Source organism: Colletotrichum gloeosporioides (assembly GCF_011800055.1).
Source record: "Colletotrichum gloeosporioides strain Lc1 chromosome Unknown consensus_59, whole genome shotgun sequence".
In the NCBI taxonomy this organism is placed as follows: Eukaryota; Fungi; Ascomycota; class Sordariomycetes; order Glomerellales; family Glomerellaceae; genus Colletotrichum; species Colletotrichum gloeosporioides.
The window spans coordinates 526,630-541,964 of record NW_025544704.1 but is presented as its reverse complement, the minus strand read 5'-3'; the positions used below and the strand labels follow the sequence as shown (position 1 = coordinate 541,964).

Genomic DNA, 15,335 nt, shown 5'->3' with positions numbered 1-15,335 from the left:
GACGGTAAATGGCGAGGCGAAAAGCGACAGAAAGAGGGCGCAAAGGCGGTGGCTTTCTGTCGGGAGCTCGTCTGGCGGCGGTTCTGGCCTCGAGCCTCCTCACTTGCTGCAGGCGCAAACACAGACACGGTCGCTGCTCATGTCCTCTTCCCCGAGATCAGCGTCAGCAAAGCCTGTAAACATTGACTACGGAAGTCTCATGCCAGGCGGCCAGGAAGAAGCGCCCGGTGACGTTGCGCGGTCGAAAAAAATGCGACGCAACAGTCGAGATGGCGGAAGGGTCACTTTCCTGCTCAAGCACGCTCTCTTGGATGAGGTTGATGATGAGAGAAGAGATGAGATATGTGAGACGCGTTGGTGAATTGCGAGGCTAAGCGCGTTCATGGGCGGAAGGACATCGAGGGAGAGATTGCAATGCGCTAGTCCCAAACGAGACCGGGGGAGCAGGGGCTGCGCTTCAGGAACTGCACTCAGGACTCAGGCAACCAACGCACCTATCCACAATAACCCACCAAGCACCTTACGGCCCCGTGTATCAGTTGCCCGTTGGTTCCGATGCATTTCAGGCAGTCTGGGTTATCACACAAGAGATGCACAAAGAGAACATGCCTTCTTTGGTTATTTTCTGCAGTAATTCTTTTTTTTTTTTTTTTTTTCCTCTCTGTCTCGTCTCAGCGGGTGGTGGTGGCGGGCTTGCAATTGATTCATGTTACACTTTGGGCTTTGTCATAATGGAGCGCACTCTGAGAACAATGTTTTCCTATCCATTCGATTCATTCGGTGCTGTCTCCTTACGGAATACTCTCCCGGCCGGCTTCTCCTCCTTTTATATTCCGGCGTCGTTGAGGATACCACGCCGCCATACGTCTTCAACCACACCTCTTCCGAAGAGAGAATGGCAAACAAGAAGCCAGGGCACAGAGACTCGAGATTTGGCCTGCGCTCGGACTTTGTATCCCAAAAGGAGGCAAGTCTACTTTGGACGCTACAAACGCAATCCAGCGCGCATGACAAATTTTCGCAACGGAACTTTCAGCCAGGGCGACCATGCTCCATTGGTTTGCGTTGGACGTTGCCAGATGTTCGAGTTCCTCGGGGAAAAAATAATATGCCAGTCACCTAAGCTCAACTCAGCGCAGTAGCGGTCGACGTGACTCGGCCAGGGCCAGGGTTAGGGTTACATGGCCGTCTGGAGTTGGGCGGCCCAGGTACTAGAGAAAGTTTCTTGATTCAATACGTCCAGCTATACATCACTTCCCGATATCGCAAAATAAAAAATTCCTCGTAAGCCTCGAATGAGATGTTTCCCGTCGACGTTCTAAATGAGAAGGTAGCAAGTCAAGATAGGTGGTGTGTCAAGGACATGGCCATAGTCGACATTAAATGCAGTAAGTAATATGAGGGAGCGCCTGGAGATGCCCGCAAAGCAACGAGCAGAAAGTCAATTGGCAGAGCCTACCGTGCTTAATCCGACAGCCGGCTGCACCGACACTCTGGCGGCCGCTGTTTGGACTAATCAAGTGTTCCGCCAGGACGCAGGGCACAGATTGCGCTAGTTGGCGAGTTGACAGATAGAGGCAGTCTATGAAATCATCGCTCATCTTCTGGGACTAGTAGACGACCCTTAGCTTCAAAGAATCTGGACATGCCGATATGCGCTCGACAGCACGAATCTGTATCCAGCGCTAGAGAAGAAAAATATGGTTCTGTTCCTTGGCATCAAAGACGGGCAGGTTCGACTCGAATGCTGACCTGAGTTGAGAGACTTGAGAGACCGGTGCCTAGGAATGCAGATATGTCATCCGCTGGCAAATCATAGATCCTTCGCCCACCAGTTTATAAAGGAAGACGATGAAGGAGTGACACCCCTGAATTTCCGACGGCCAACGTAGAAGGCGATATCAAATAACAGATCGCCCACTCTCTCCTTCATCCCAGAGCCCAGTTCCGTCTGGACCTGCAGCTGCGGAAGGGAACAGACAGGCGTGGGGTGATGGGGTTTTCTTGCAGCTTGCATCGAAGCTTGCTGGTTCCTCTTGTTTCTTCGTCCCAAGTCGGCCCCAAGAGTCCCGGCCGTCTGTTTCATGAGCCCACATTAGGCGAAGGGTCTCGAAGAGCCGGCGCCATCCCGGATGGCGATCGTCCTGGCTGTGTTAGGCCTGCCTCCTCATTGCATAACCGTAGCCTCCTTTTGATCATGGTAGGTCGAGGTCGAAGAGATGAGGAGTGACACTGGCCAGAGCTCCCGGGGTTGTAGCTTTCGAGGGTGACTTTGCGACGGATTCAGCTAAAGATGGCGCCACAGGGTACCTAGAATGTGGGGCTTGCGGCTTGTACCCGCGTAAGTTATTGATGCAGGCACCTGGGTGGGTGGTTAGCTGGGTGACGCTGCGAACAACGCCAAAAACACGAGCTAAAGAAACAGATGACGTCGCCAGGGCGAATGAGGCACAGAGGGGGGCCTGGGGGATTGCGCTGAGAGGTGCTGGGTGCTGCCGCTTCACCTGCCTGACCTTTCTACTACCCATGTCTGTCCAGCCCAACAGGCCGCCCACTTCAAGTCCCGTCTCCTCCGCAACATCCACGCATGTCTTCTGGACCCCTTCCGGCGCATACATATAAACACTCGAGTCCGCATCATCCCAGTCCCGACGCCTCGACCGTCATTCGATCTTCCACAAGTCCCTTGTTCCACCCCGCGATACCATCTTTGCGAACCGCCCTTCACCCTTGACTGGCATATTGTCACGCACTCTGTCGCCTGATTGATTATTGCGACAACACAAACGTTGATAACCTGACTGACATCGTCGTTGCTGACACCACTGCCATCATGCACCGCACCTATTCTATGCGCCAAACGAGGGCGCCCACGGCCTCTCAACTTCAGGTACGAACACCGCGAGCCTGTCTCCCCACCAATCGTCGTCAAGAACAAACTACAGATGCTGACTCTTGTCGCAGAACCCGCCCCCGCCGCCGTCAACCACTAAGTCTGGCCGCCTCTTCCGCGGTGGCTTCGGTATGTAGCACCCTCCATGGCTTGCGCCGCCCTATCTATCGTTCGAAATGCGGCCACTGTTGTCTTTACGGCGACTGACAGTTCACAACAGGTCATGCCCTTCGTCACAAGTCTGCCGGTGCCTTCGGGCCAGACCTTGCTAAGAAGCTGTCTCAGTTGGTGAAGATGGAGAAGAATGTCATGCGCAGCCTCGAGACAGTCGCGAGAGAGCGTATGGAGGTCGCAGTAGGTCAACCCGCGCCGAGGGCATTCCGAAATGCGCATACTAAATTTGGCTTTTCAGCAACAATTGTCCATCTGGGGAGAGGCATGCGACGAAGATGTTTCCGATGTCACCGACAAGCTTGGCGTTCTGCTCTACGAGATTGGCGAGCTTGAAGACCAATACGTCGACCGATATGACCAATACCGCGTTACCATCAAGAGTATTCGCAATATTGAGGCCTCAGTCCAGCCAAGCCGAGACCGTAAGGAACAATCGAAGCCTCTCGTGCCATGCCGATTCTGACAGTGTTCACAGGCAAACAGAAGATTACCGACCAAATCGCTCAGCTCAAGTACAAGGAGCCCAACTCGCCAAAGATTGTTGTCCTCGAACAGGAACTTGTGAGAGCTGAGGCGGAATCATTGGTCGCTGAGGCTCAATTGTCAAACATCACGCGCGAGAAGATCAAAGCCGCCTACACCTATCAGTTTGATGCTCTGAGAGAGCATTGCGAGAAGGTGGCGATTATCGCCGGCTACGGAAAGCATCTCTTGGAGCTCATCGATGATACCCCCGTCACCCCTGGCGAGACTCGTGCTGCATATGACGGTTACGAGGCAAGCAAGGCCATTATCCAGGACTGCGAGGATGCCCTCACCAACTGGGTGACCTCCAACGCCGCTGTGTCCTCAAAGCTGTCAACTCGTGCTCGCACTCTGTCAACTCGACGTAGAAACAACATCAAGGCACGCGCTGAGGGAGGCCATGACCTGTCTGGACAAGATGCCCCTTTGAACGACGACTCGTCTTGGATGCCCGCCCATAACAAGGAGACGGACTACGATGATGAGGAGGACGATGAGGATGACATCCACCATTCCGTTGCCGGAACTGATGACGGATTGAACGGTGAAACCCGAGGACGCCAGCACGAGAGCGTTGTCGCATAGATGCAGCATCTTGTCATGCCGATTACGCCCGGATTTTCTCAATCATATTCGTTTTGAAGGCAGCGAGCATGCAGCTCACGGTCGCGATAATGTTCCTTCCAAGTTCATGGACAGCGCTTGGTTCTGGTGTTAGGGGTTTGGTGCCTCGGTAAAGAATTGAGGTTATGATAGGCTTGCTGCGGCGAACGTGGAAGGAAAGGTAACCAAGGCAAAATCATCGGTTCTCCTAGTTGTAATGTCCAATAATTGCGTAGTTCATCTTTATCGGCATTATTATCTTTAGTCGTCACTCCCCATCCCTTGACTTGCCATCTTCTAATGTGCAGAATTCTAGACAACTGCTGCGTCGGCATATGGGTTGTGTCCTCGTAGTTGGCTAGAAAACTCCTCCACCTCGATCTTTGCAATGTATTGGCCAGGTACTACAACCAAACCCAGGTAACGGGAAGTCATATCCATCGAAACCGACCCGGTGCCTGCGGCGGCATTCTTCGCTGCCTCCACCCGTTGTTGCGCTGACGGTTGGCGATACTCGTATGTATGGGCTAACACGACATTTCGGTCCTAGACATAGCCAAAAGGGTCAGAGAATTTTCGAAGGTATGAGGATGGGGCGTCGCTCACAGGGTCGGTGCATTTGAAAATCCCCAGGAACATGCGACCATCAGTGGCCAAGATGCGCAAGTTCTTGTTGAGAAGCGAGGTCAAGAAGTCTCTTGCCTCCTCTTTGTCCATTGCAGCGAAGCAGTAACGACTGTATTCATCGCCTTCCCCAGCCTCCGTGCTGAGTCGCTACGTAAGATGGTGAGAAGAAGAGCTTTTGGGCCGCAGGTTGTCAGTCATGCCGACCAAGGCTTGCGAGGTCGTCAAGCGTCCCCAAGTCTGCTCGCAGTGGTACCTCCGACTGCGGGGCCACTTGATAAGAACCGATAACGACGCCTCTAGTGCAGGAAAGCGCGTCATTACCTGAGCTCCCCCATGTCAAATGGCATGCCTGTCTGCAGGCAGCCACGGCCTCCCACTTCTTTCACAGAGTCACAACTTCATAAGCACTTTTACAATCCAACACTCGAGAGCTGCCTCTTCTTGAGTAGACCGGGATTTTGCGCCTACCAACGACAATGCGATATCCACTCGGTGGATGAGAAGACCGCTTCTCGTGCCCTTTCGCACTTCGCTGAGCCGAACACCCCCGTGAATCCCGAACAGACCGAACCTGCCTTCGTCCGACAACCCCCTTCGCAGCCATGGGTGTGAACGGCCTCTGGACGGTCGTTCAGCCATGCGCGCGACCGACGAATCTCGCAACACTCAATCGTAAGCGACTCGCCGTCGATGCTTCCATCTGGATATACCAATTCTTGAAAGCCGTGCGCGACAAGGAAGGCAATGCGCTGCGCAACTCTCACGTCGTCGGCTTCTTTCGCCGTATCTGCAAGCTGCTCTGGTTCGGAATCAAGCCCGTCTTCGTCTTCGACGGCGGCGCCCCTGTTCTCAAGCGACAGACGATCCAGGGCCGCAAGCGACGGCGTGAGGGTCGCAGGGAAGATGCTGTCCGCACGGCGGGCAAGCTTCTTGCTGTGCAGATGCAAAGGATTGCAGAGGAAGAGGAAGACAAAAGGCGACGCGATGCTGAGAGGGGAATCCGTCGGGAGCGCGAGGAGCCGCAGGAGGAGATCCCTGATGTGGACAAGATTGTGTACGTTGACGAGGTGGGCATGTCACAGCAGGAACGACAGCGCGGAAGGAAGTTCTTCAAGCAAGACGCGTACCACCTGCCGGAACTCGATGGCGACATTGCTTCGATGGCGAAGGCGGATGATCCTAGGATCATGAGCATCGAGGAATTGGAGGAATATGCAAGGCAGTTTCACAACGGCGAGGATATCAACTTCTACGACTTCAGCAAGATCGACTTTGACGGCGAGTTCTTCAAGAGTCTGCCACCGGCGGACAGATACAACATCCTGAATGCGGCAAGGCTACGCAGTCGTCTGAGAATGGGTCTAAGCAAGGAGCAGCTGGACGAAATGTTCCCGAACAGAATGGACTTCTCTCGGTTCCAGATTGAACGTGTGCAAGAAAGAAACAATCTCACTCAGCGTCTCATGAAGGAAGCCGGCATGACAGGCCTCGATCTTACCCTTAATGGGGGTGGCCGTATCGCTGGCGAGAAGGATAGGGAATACATCCTAGTCAGGAACGAAGGGGCAGAGGGCGGTTGGGCTTTGGGCGTCGTGAGCAAAGAGAAAGATCTGGGTGAAGCTCACAAGCCTATTGATGTCGATGCTCTGGACTTTCAATTTCAGCAAAAGGAGAAGGCCGAAGCATCCGATGACGATGACGATTTCGAAGACGTTCCTGTTGAGGGTCTCAACCGGTTGCCGACGGCCGCTTCACAGGCATCGAGGGATGCAGCACTCAGGAGACAGCAATTTTATGACGGCCGAAGAGAAGCTGAAGTCAACGGTCTGTTTGAGGAAGAAGACACTCTCTTTGTCGGTGGAGACTTGCCTGAACAACACGAGAGGTTGAATGGCGAGAAACGCGAAGAGCGGCTGCACCCGGAGGAGGAAGACGACATCAACCGTGCCATTGCCATGTCTTTGCAATCCCAGCACGGGCAAAATGCCGAAGACCCAGAAGAAGAGGAGCAATTCGAGGACGTTGAAATGCCCGAATGGAAGCAAAAGGCCGTCGAAGCTCCCAAGCGCATCACTGCTACAAGCGGACGAATGGTTGCTCACATAGTCAACAACAGATCTACCGCCGCTGTGCCCAAAAGAAGGCAAAGCAATGCCAGTAGCAGCGACGATGAGATGGACTTGCAAGCGGCTCTTAAAGCGTCCCGCAAGGCCAAGAAAGCTCAACCAAAGCCGGCAGTGCCCAACGTCAAGAACCCGTTTGATGGACCCTTGCCGTTCCCAAAGCTCGATTTAGGATTTTCCATGTTTTCCAAGAAGGCTCAGCCAGCGAAAAAGCCCGTGGAGCCAGCTTCGACTACGCAGGTTCCGCTGAATTTGAAGAAACCAACTCAGGAGATTGAGAACGCAGACCTTGGCGGCGGTTTCATCATTGAGGCTGCTGATGACGAGCACGTGGACGACGATGACGAAGGCGGTTTCCAAAGAGAACCGCAGGAAGAGGGGCCTCGGCCACTGCCACCCTGGATGGTCGATGACTCAGACATTCGTGAATCCATCAAACAACAGCGACAGGTTGAGAGGGATATCAATACCGAAGATAGAGATGCAGCGCTGGAAGAAGAGCGCCGCTTTGAACGCCAGCGACAGAACCAGCTTATCGAGATTCAGTCCTCTGACAGCGAGGATAGTGATGTTGAGATTCTCGATGCTCCTCCAACTCCCAAACAGACCGCGGCTCCAGAGGTACTGTCTCCAGCCGGGGACGCCACAACAAAGAGCCCTGTTGCCGAAACAGCTGCGTCGCCAGAAGACATGGCACAACCAGCGCTCACCACCAGCAAGGTTGCTGCACCGTCTCCGAAGCCGTCACTATCACCCGAGCCTGACTTTGAAGATGTCCAGGTGGACGACGCCGACGAGGACATGCAAGTCACCGTCGGAGAACTTTCAGACTCCCCGGAGCCAGAGATGGAAGACGTCGCGACGGCCGCAGAAGAGCCAAAGCCTGCCGACGAGACCGAACTTACTTTTGAGGAACTCATGGACGGCCCTACGTTGGATGACCCTAACACTGCAGGCGACCCTTTGCAGGACATGGAAGCGGATGTCTTCGCTAACAGCGACGACGAGTTCAGTGACCCCGAGGATGAAGAACTCTACGCCAACCTGGCCCAGGAAGCCGAAGAGCACGCTCGTTTCGCCAGTGAGCTCAACAACAAGTCCGAACTTGAGAACAAGGAAGCATACGAAAGGGAGCTCAAGGCTCTCCGCACACAGCAGAAAAAGGACCGCCGTGACGCAGATGAGGTTACTCAGGTCATGGTCACCGAGTGCCAGGCCCTCCTCCGCCTGTTTGGTATCCCGTATATCACAGCGCCGATGGAGGCTGAAGCGCAGTGCGCAGAACTCGTGCACCTCGGTCTCGTCGATGGTATTGTCACCGACGATTCCGATACCTTTCTCTTCGGGGGCACCCGCGTGTACAAGAACATGTTCAACAGCAACAAGTTCGTCGAGTGCTACCTTGGTTCTGACTTGGAGAAGGAGCTTTCGCTGTCGCGGGACCAGTTGATTGCCATTGCCCAGCTTCTTGGGTCTGATTACACGGAAGGACTGCCGGGTGTCGGCCCGGTCACGGCAGTGGAGATTCTGTCCGAGTTTCCCGGAAAGGACGGGCTGGCCAAGTTCCGGGATTGGTGGCAAGAGGTGCAGATGAACAGCCGCCCCAAAGAAGCGGACGCAACTAATCCCTTCCGTCGAAAGTTCCGCAAGTCACAGGCGACGAAACTGTTCCTGCCGACGGGCTTCCCCAACCCAGCCGTGACCGACGCCTATCTCCGTCCAGAGGTTGACAGCAGCCCGGAGCAATTCCAATGGGGCGTTCCAGATCTCGAGGGCCTCAGACAATTCCTGATGGCGACCATCGGATGGAGCAAAGAGCGCACCGACGAGGTTCTCGTGCCTGTCATTCGGGACATGAACAAACGCGACATGGAGGGTACGCAGGCGAACATCACGCGGTATTTCGAGGGATCTGTGGGCGTGGGTGCGAGAGATGCCTTTGCGCCGAGACAGAAGACTACGACGAGCAAGAGGATGGCGAACGCCGTCAGTAGGTTAAGGGCCAATATGAACGGCGAGGCTGAGGCTGAGGCGCCTGCTGCACCAGCCCAGACCACAGGGAAGAGAAAGTCGAGGGCCAAGACGGTAGCTGCGGAAGAAGATGAGTTCGTGGACAACGACGACGATGAGGATGAGGTTGGGGAGGAACAGAGCTCTCGCGGTACTAGAGCGAGGAAAGGAAAGAAGGCCAAGGCTTCTGCTTAGATGCTTTAGATGTATACCATGTGTCACCATTGTGTTCATCGTCGTTCCGTTCTCGTCTTACGCGTGTGACTGTGATTTCCGAAAGTCGTGCCCGGTCACTGCAGGCAGTTTTTTGCTGGCGGTCAGTGAAGTGGACATCAGAGAACATGCTTAAGGGCCCCCCCGATCCAGGACACCCCCCGATCCCGAGGACTCACGTGGCTGTTCCGAGCCTTGCGACGAGGGCTGAGAAGTGGCGGTATGTCTTGACGGGCCCTTTGCGACTCAGCATCCCTGTCTTGAAGATGGTATCGTGGCTTTTGCGGTGGCGATGTTTGTGCAAAAAAAAAAACCCACGAGTGGGAAAAGGTCGAGAATTATGTGAGTCACGTTTTAGACGGTATTTGGCCGAAGCACCATCATGAGAAAAGAAAAGAGAAAAAAACAGTGGTGTTCATGCAAGCTGGCATTGGTTTGGCCGAGAGGACTTTTTGCTCTCCAGCTGCTTGTCCCGCAGGGCGATTAGTGTTGTGGGTGGAGGGTCCGCCAGGGCTGAACCATACGTCAATCCAGGCCGCTCTTTTCCTAGAAGAGGGTGTGAAAGAGTAATTTTCAGGTACGCCGTTGAACATTCCTGACCTGCACGTGTGCGAGGCCCAAAAGCACAGCAGCTGGGACACAAGAGTTTCCCCAATCGGAGGACGAGGGACGTCGAAATTCTCTTGCGTTTCCACGTGGCGGGGTGTCAGTTGCGAGGCGAAGATCATTCTAGGTCGACGCGCGAGTTGGCGGGTGATGACTGAGAGGCATTCCGCTTGCACTGCATGTAACGTGGAGAGGCACAAGATTTTTTTTGGGTTGGGTCGGTCCACAAGGCCAACAGGTGGCGCTCACGACTTGGTGATGTCTTCGTGGACGAGGCGCAAACGTGCTGCTGTTGTTCTCAGAGTTCCTGTGCCTCGAGAGTCGACGGAACCCCGGTTGATATGCCGGCATGTGAAGGTGGTGCACCCCGAGGTCGCAGGCGCGACGGGCAGATGTCGTCGAATAAGGAGTCGCCACGGTAAGAATAGAGTGCATCACTGCAGGCAGAGTTGGAAAACAGCCAACCAAATCATCGCGGGTGAGCGGTTCCGCTAATGCAGGAACAGCCAACCCAAATGTTGTGACGATAAGGTCCGTCGTCGAGGATTCTCAGCTCCCGCTTCGACTTGCTCTCTGGGTAAAATAGGCGCTGCCGGCTGACGTCTGGAAATAATTCTTACTCGCCGTCTCATGTCAGATTTCGTCCTCAGGAGACTGGGTATCGTTTGACTTTGTTTTCACTGTTCCTTCTGCCTTGCCACACAGGCTACGGCATATTGCCCCGAGTCCCACGACGGGGTTTGCGGACCAACGACGTCGACGTGGTCGCGGGGAGAACCAATCCCGTCCACCGCGATACGTTACAACGCGGGGGCCATGGGGCCGTTTGAGCGGTTTTCTCGTTGCCTCCGAATGATTGACTTTTTTGCTTCTCGCTTGGAATTTTGTTTCGACCCCGGACCGCTCGTCCAAGGTTTTTGTTTTTTATTGCTTTCAATTCTGGGCCGGCAACCAAAGCATCCGTCACCAGAGCGGATCTCGAACGCTCTAGCTGGTCTAAGTGACATTGCGGGTTAATGAGCAGGAGCGGAGTGATCGTCATTTGCTCTGCCGCGTGTGAACGGGGAAAGGGCAAAAGCAAAAAGGTCCAACCCGTATCTTCCGCGGTATCAGCACATGGCTCGACGGCACGGTGAGTTGGGATGTGGCCGGCAGGTGAGGGCGCTGCGCGATTAAACATCGGATGAGATGGGCCGTGCTGTGGGTTGTTGACAGTGGCCGAGCGAGGTGATTGGCACATCTGATGGTCGAGATTGAGGGATGGGATGGAAGCTCGACATTGTCACCGGGATTGAGATGAACCAAGGTGAGAGAGGCACCCCACAGACGCCGGATGGGCGCACACCGTGGACCCGACCGGCTCACACCACGGTAAGCTTGATTTGCCGGCTGCGAGGTCAGCGCAGAGCTGGAGGCCCAAGGCTGTCACACTGCCACCCCCAAATTCCCCGAAATGGGCGGAGATCGATATTCCCTGGCCGCGAGAACAGAGGGCCCGAGAGCGCTGTTTGGCACCTCACAGGCCTTATTCTGGCGCTGGCTCATTTCTTGGACCGCCTGAAGAAGACGGCAAGCCAAGGCGCCAGACTGTGGTTTCCAGTAGTTCTGCTCTGTCGCAATCTTCTTTGTGTCGATATCAAGAATAGATCCGCACCGGACCCCAAGTCTTCTGGTGCAGAATCCCACCAGCCACCAGGGTAGATGCGGAGGCCGTTGTCTGAGCATTGTGCGATTCGCGAGCGCAGTTTGACCCTAGGCAACAGCCAGTGAAGCTGTTGCTGTAGACCGTTTTGCACGTTGGTCCGCCGATCCAGCTCGACCGGTCTCGCCCTATATTTTTGGGTCAGCGGCGGTTCGTCTCGTTGCTGTGTTGGACAGCCAGCTGGTCTCTTGGTTGCCCCGGATGTCATTTTCGAGGCTGCCCTTTTTTCCCAAGGGCAGCGAAGTAATGACAGAAACGTAGTCATGATGGTGCAGGAGAGCCAGCTGGTCTCTCATTTAGGTTGAGATTAGAGCCCAGAACGCCGAGGAAGCCCAGCTTTCGTGCCAGTCGGTGGTTGGCCATGCTATTGGGGCCTGGACGATGAGAGCAGGGCGAGTCGACTTGGCTCTTGGCGCAGCCGGTGGGCTGCTCTCGACTCGCTCACCTCTGGAGGCCGAGTGTGGTGGCCGCTTCGGTGACTGCATCGGAGGTACGAAGGGAGCGGTGATAGAAGAGAGGAGGAGCATGTACCTCGAGTCGAGAGCGAGTTGGGTGACACGGTGAGTGGGAGAGGTGCAACTAACTCAGCCCCCCCTGCCCAGACCTCCAGGCGCTGCAAGGTACAACCCCCATGAGCGGCCGAGCCGTTGTTTCAACTGAACCTAACAAGCGGATTGGCCAACTCTGTTCTGTTTCCCTGTTCGTCCAATTATCCAACGGCTTTTTTGCCTCTCTCTTCGTGTTCTTGGCCCCTTCTTTTGCAGGAAGCAACCCACACGTCGCAGTTGAATGCACTCGAGAGGAAGGAAGGAGGGAAGGAGGGGGTGGCAGTATCCGTATCCGTAGAGCTGCACTCCATTCACTTGGGAAGGTGCTTCTTGACTCCTGCTCCTGCCTCGCTCCTGCCCCTGTTGGTTCCTGCCTCCCACTGGGGCAAGTCCACCTGGTCGTTGCTTCTTGCTTCCTGCCTTACGGGACCGGTCTCCTCTTTGCTTGCCTTCCCAGATGGAGCACTACATCCCACACCTCCATTAACCTTGTCCCCCGAGATAATCCTTCTCTCTTGCTCCTCTCCTTCGGCCAATTTATTTACTTAACCTTCCCGCCTGCCCTCACCCACCTCCTCTTGGTTCTCCTTCTTCCATCCTCACGATCAACTACAAAGTTGGTGCACTGTTCCGACCTGCCGGACACTGAATAGCATAGCCCTTCCTTTTTTGGAGACTTACACAGTCACCAGACATTCCTTTTTTGGACGCACCAACGCTTCGTTGATTCACATCCCACACCACACCGTTGAACAGGGTTCACTGAGTACTTCACATTCCAACACCACCCAGTCACAAGCCTCCTGGTTGAGTCAAAGAACAGCCTGGGCCATCGAACAACCCTCAAAAGATTCCAGAAACATTCTTACCCGCCAGTTGCGATTCTCTTTGAGGCCGGTCAAATACCCAAGGAACGAACGCAATCTCCTAGCAATCTCAAGACCCAACGCTCATTCCAAAGAACGTCTTACGAACAACCATGAAGCCTTCTACTGCCGTTCTCCTGGCTTCGGCCTCTGTTGCGCAGGCTCTCCAGCAGTGCTCCTCTGGTACTGCCACCGAGGAGGGTGGTAACTGGTGGTGCGGCGTTGTGGAACAGATCCTCTACTCCAACGTCGGCCACCCTGGCACTTACAAGGCTGTGTCTAACATGGGCGAAGATGGCTCTTGCAGCTTTGAGGATGTCGCCTTCTCTGGTCCCTTAGCCCCCTTCAATGAGGAAGTGAGTTTCTTTCCAACCTTTCAAAATAATTCATTGCACAAAGGTACTAACATTTACCGCAGCTCACCCCTCTCTTCCGTGGTCCCATGAACCTCAAGCAAGTTGCTGTGTACAACCTCAAGTCCAGCGCCAAGCGGTCTCCCGCTGTGTCTCACACTCACGCCCGCCGTCACGGTCACCACCACTTGCATAAGAAGCATGCTGAGGCTCATGACAACAAGGAGGAGAAGCGCGGCAATGTCTGGGTCACTGCTACCATCGACGGCATTGTCCAGTCCTGGATCAACAACTGGAACCCAGCCGCCACCCCGAACGTTGCCCCTGTGGCCAACACTCCGGCTGTTGCTCCCATCGTGGCGCCTACTCCTACTCCTGCTGCCGTCTCTCAGCCTCCTGTTGTTGCTGCCGCCGCCGCCTCCAAGCCCTCCAGCTCCAGCAAGGCCAGCCCCAGCAAGGCCAGCACCTCCACCGGAAGCTCCAGCGGCGAATACAGCCGTGTTGCCTACTACAACGCCGACCAGGGTGTCGCTGACGGCCTCGTCTTCCTCGGCAACTACGGTGGTCAGGGCTCTGGCAAGTTCGACAACGTCTTCGGCAACTCTTTGTCGTACCTCAACTCTGATGCCAGCGGTGGCGCTGCTTCTCCCGAGGTCCTGAACCCCGTCTACCTCCCCTCCAACAAGGAGTTCGCCATCTACAGCGACAAGGAGTGCACCGACGGCAGCTGCGGATACTACCGCCCAGGCTCCGTTGCCTACCACGGCTTCAAGGGTGAGGACTCTGTCTGGCTCTTCGAGTTCAACATGCCCATGGACGGTACTGCCGGTTTCAACGCCGACATGCCGGCCCTCTGGTTCCTGAACGCCAAGATCCCCCGCACCGCCCAGTACAACTCCTGCTCTTGCTGGCCCGCGTGTGGTGAGCTTGACATCTTCGAGGTTCTCGCTGCTGGCGACACCAAGTGCAAGTCCACCTTCCACTCCAACGTCCCTGGTGGCTCTTCCGACTACTTTGACCGCCCCACCGGCGAGCCTATCAAGGTTGCGACTGTTCTCGACGGCGACTCCGGCCAGGTCTCTGTCAAGGTCCTCGACAGCAGCGTCGACTTCTCTGCCGGTCTCACCCGCGAGCAGGTTGAGGGCTGGCTCTCTACTACCTCCATCGCCTCCACGAGCGGCAACAACAAGGTCAGCTTGTTCGCTCTCTCCAGCTAAGCGGACAGCGCCAAGTTTTGAATGAGATTTTGGGAGGTCAACGATTGCATATATGGGAGTGGGACGGCCTTGTTTTTTCGACACCCCTTTTCGACGAAATTTCTCTTCTTCTGGCTCGCCGAGTTGAGCAAGTCTTGCTTGCATTGGATCATGGTATCTGATGACTTAACGACGCCTTTTTTTTTTTCACTTCTTTTGATACCTTATTCGGGGATGAACAGCAAAGATGCCTCGCATTGGGAGGCAGGCGGGGATTGCAAAACGAAATGACTCTTAGACGGCGTCCAAGATGATACCCGGCCCCGGAAAAGTGCGCCTTTTTGATTTTAGGGATGGGGCATGATTAGAGAAAGGATGCATTTTTGTCCTTCTCTGCAAGCAGTTAGGATGATTTGGAATCAATACGAAAGTTCAAACAAGTTCAGTTCGTGTGATGTGTTGCCCCTCGTTGTGATGTTTTGGTGAGAGAAGGCCATTATTCCTACAGTAACGCGACTATATCGGCAATTCCCTCTGTGGAAGAAGCCATCTATCTTGGTGCTACAAGGGCACAAGCTTTGTGGCTTTTCACCAAACAACCACGTCAGACGCGAGACGTCGGAAGATGCCTTTTCACGGTGTAGTATGCGCAGGCTGAAGCGCCTCCTGATCCTACGACCAGCCTGCTCTCTGAGGGCGCACATCGTAGGTTGCGGAGGACTGCAAACCAGGTTTCCCACAAACACTTCCACCTACTGCATAGAATGCACATGTTGATGAATGTTCTATCGATGTTGGAGCATTTTTTCTTGGTCGAGGCCAAGAGGCGGTTCGCGCTCGCGATTGCGGACGTGATCGGAAGTCCGAGCTAACCAATTACCCGACTGTGACAAGTG

The 15,335-nt window shown here is 54.8% G+C and overlaps 4 protein-coding genes across 4 annotated transcripts; 3 read left to right on the top strand and 1 right to left on the bottom strand.

Moving 5' to 3' along the window:
* Positions 1-2,833: 2,833 nt before the first annotated feature.
* On the top strand, positions 2,834-4,177 carry GCG54_00000291 (Sphingolipid long chain base-responsive protein PIL1; the record flags this gene model as incomplete). The annotated part of the gene is made up of 5 exons (XM_045400432.1): positions 2,834-2,890; positions 2,965-3,022; positions 3,114-3,247; positions 3,306-3,489; positions 3,543-4,177. 5 exons carry the CDS (start codon positions 2,834-2,836, stop codon positions 4,175-4,177), a joined length of 1,068 nt encoding a protein of 355 aa, XP_045262083.1.
* Positions 4,178-4,507: 330 nt separating this feature from the next.
* Positions 4,508-4,912, bottom strand: GCG54_00000290 (uncharacterized protein; the record flags this gene model as incomplete). The annotated part of the gene is made up of 2 exons (XM_045400431.1): positions 4,508-4,741; positions 4,802-4,912. The coding sequence occupies 2 exons, from the start codon at positions 4,910-4,912 to the stop codon at positions 4,508-4,510; spliced, it is 345 nt and encodes a 114-aa protein (XP_045262082.1).
* A 512-nt stretch (positions 4,913-5,424) lies between these two features.
* GCG54_00000289 (DNA repair protein rad13) lies at positions 5,425-9,150 on the top strand (the record flags this gene model as incomplete). The annotated part of the gene is made up of 1 exon (XM_045400430.1): positions 5,425-9,150. One exon carries the CDS (start codon positions 5,425-5,427, stop codon positions 9,148-9,150), a length of 3,726 nt encoding a protein of 1,241 aa, XP_045262081.1.
* A 3,853-nt stretch (positions 9,151-13,003) lies between these two features.
* On the top strand, positions 13,004-14,460 carry GCG54_00000288 (PGA52-like protein; the record flags this gene model as incomplete). The annotated part of the gene is made up of 2 exons (XM_045400429.1): positions 13,004-13,246; positions 13,309-14,460. The coding sequence occupies 2 exons, from the start codon at positions 13,004-13,006 to the stop codon at positions 14,458-14,460; spliced, it is 1,395 nt and encodes a 464-aa protein (XP_045262080.1).
* Between the last annotated feature and the right edge of the window lie 875 nt (positions 14,461-15,335).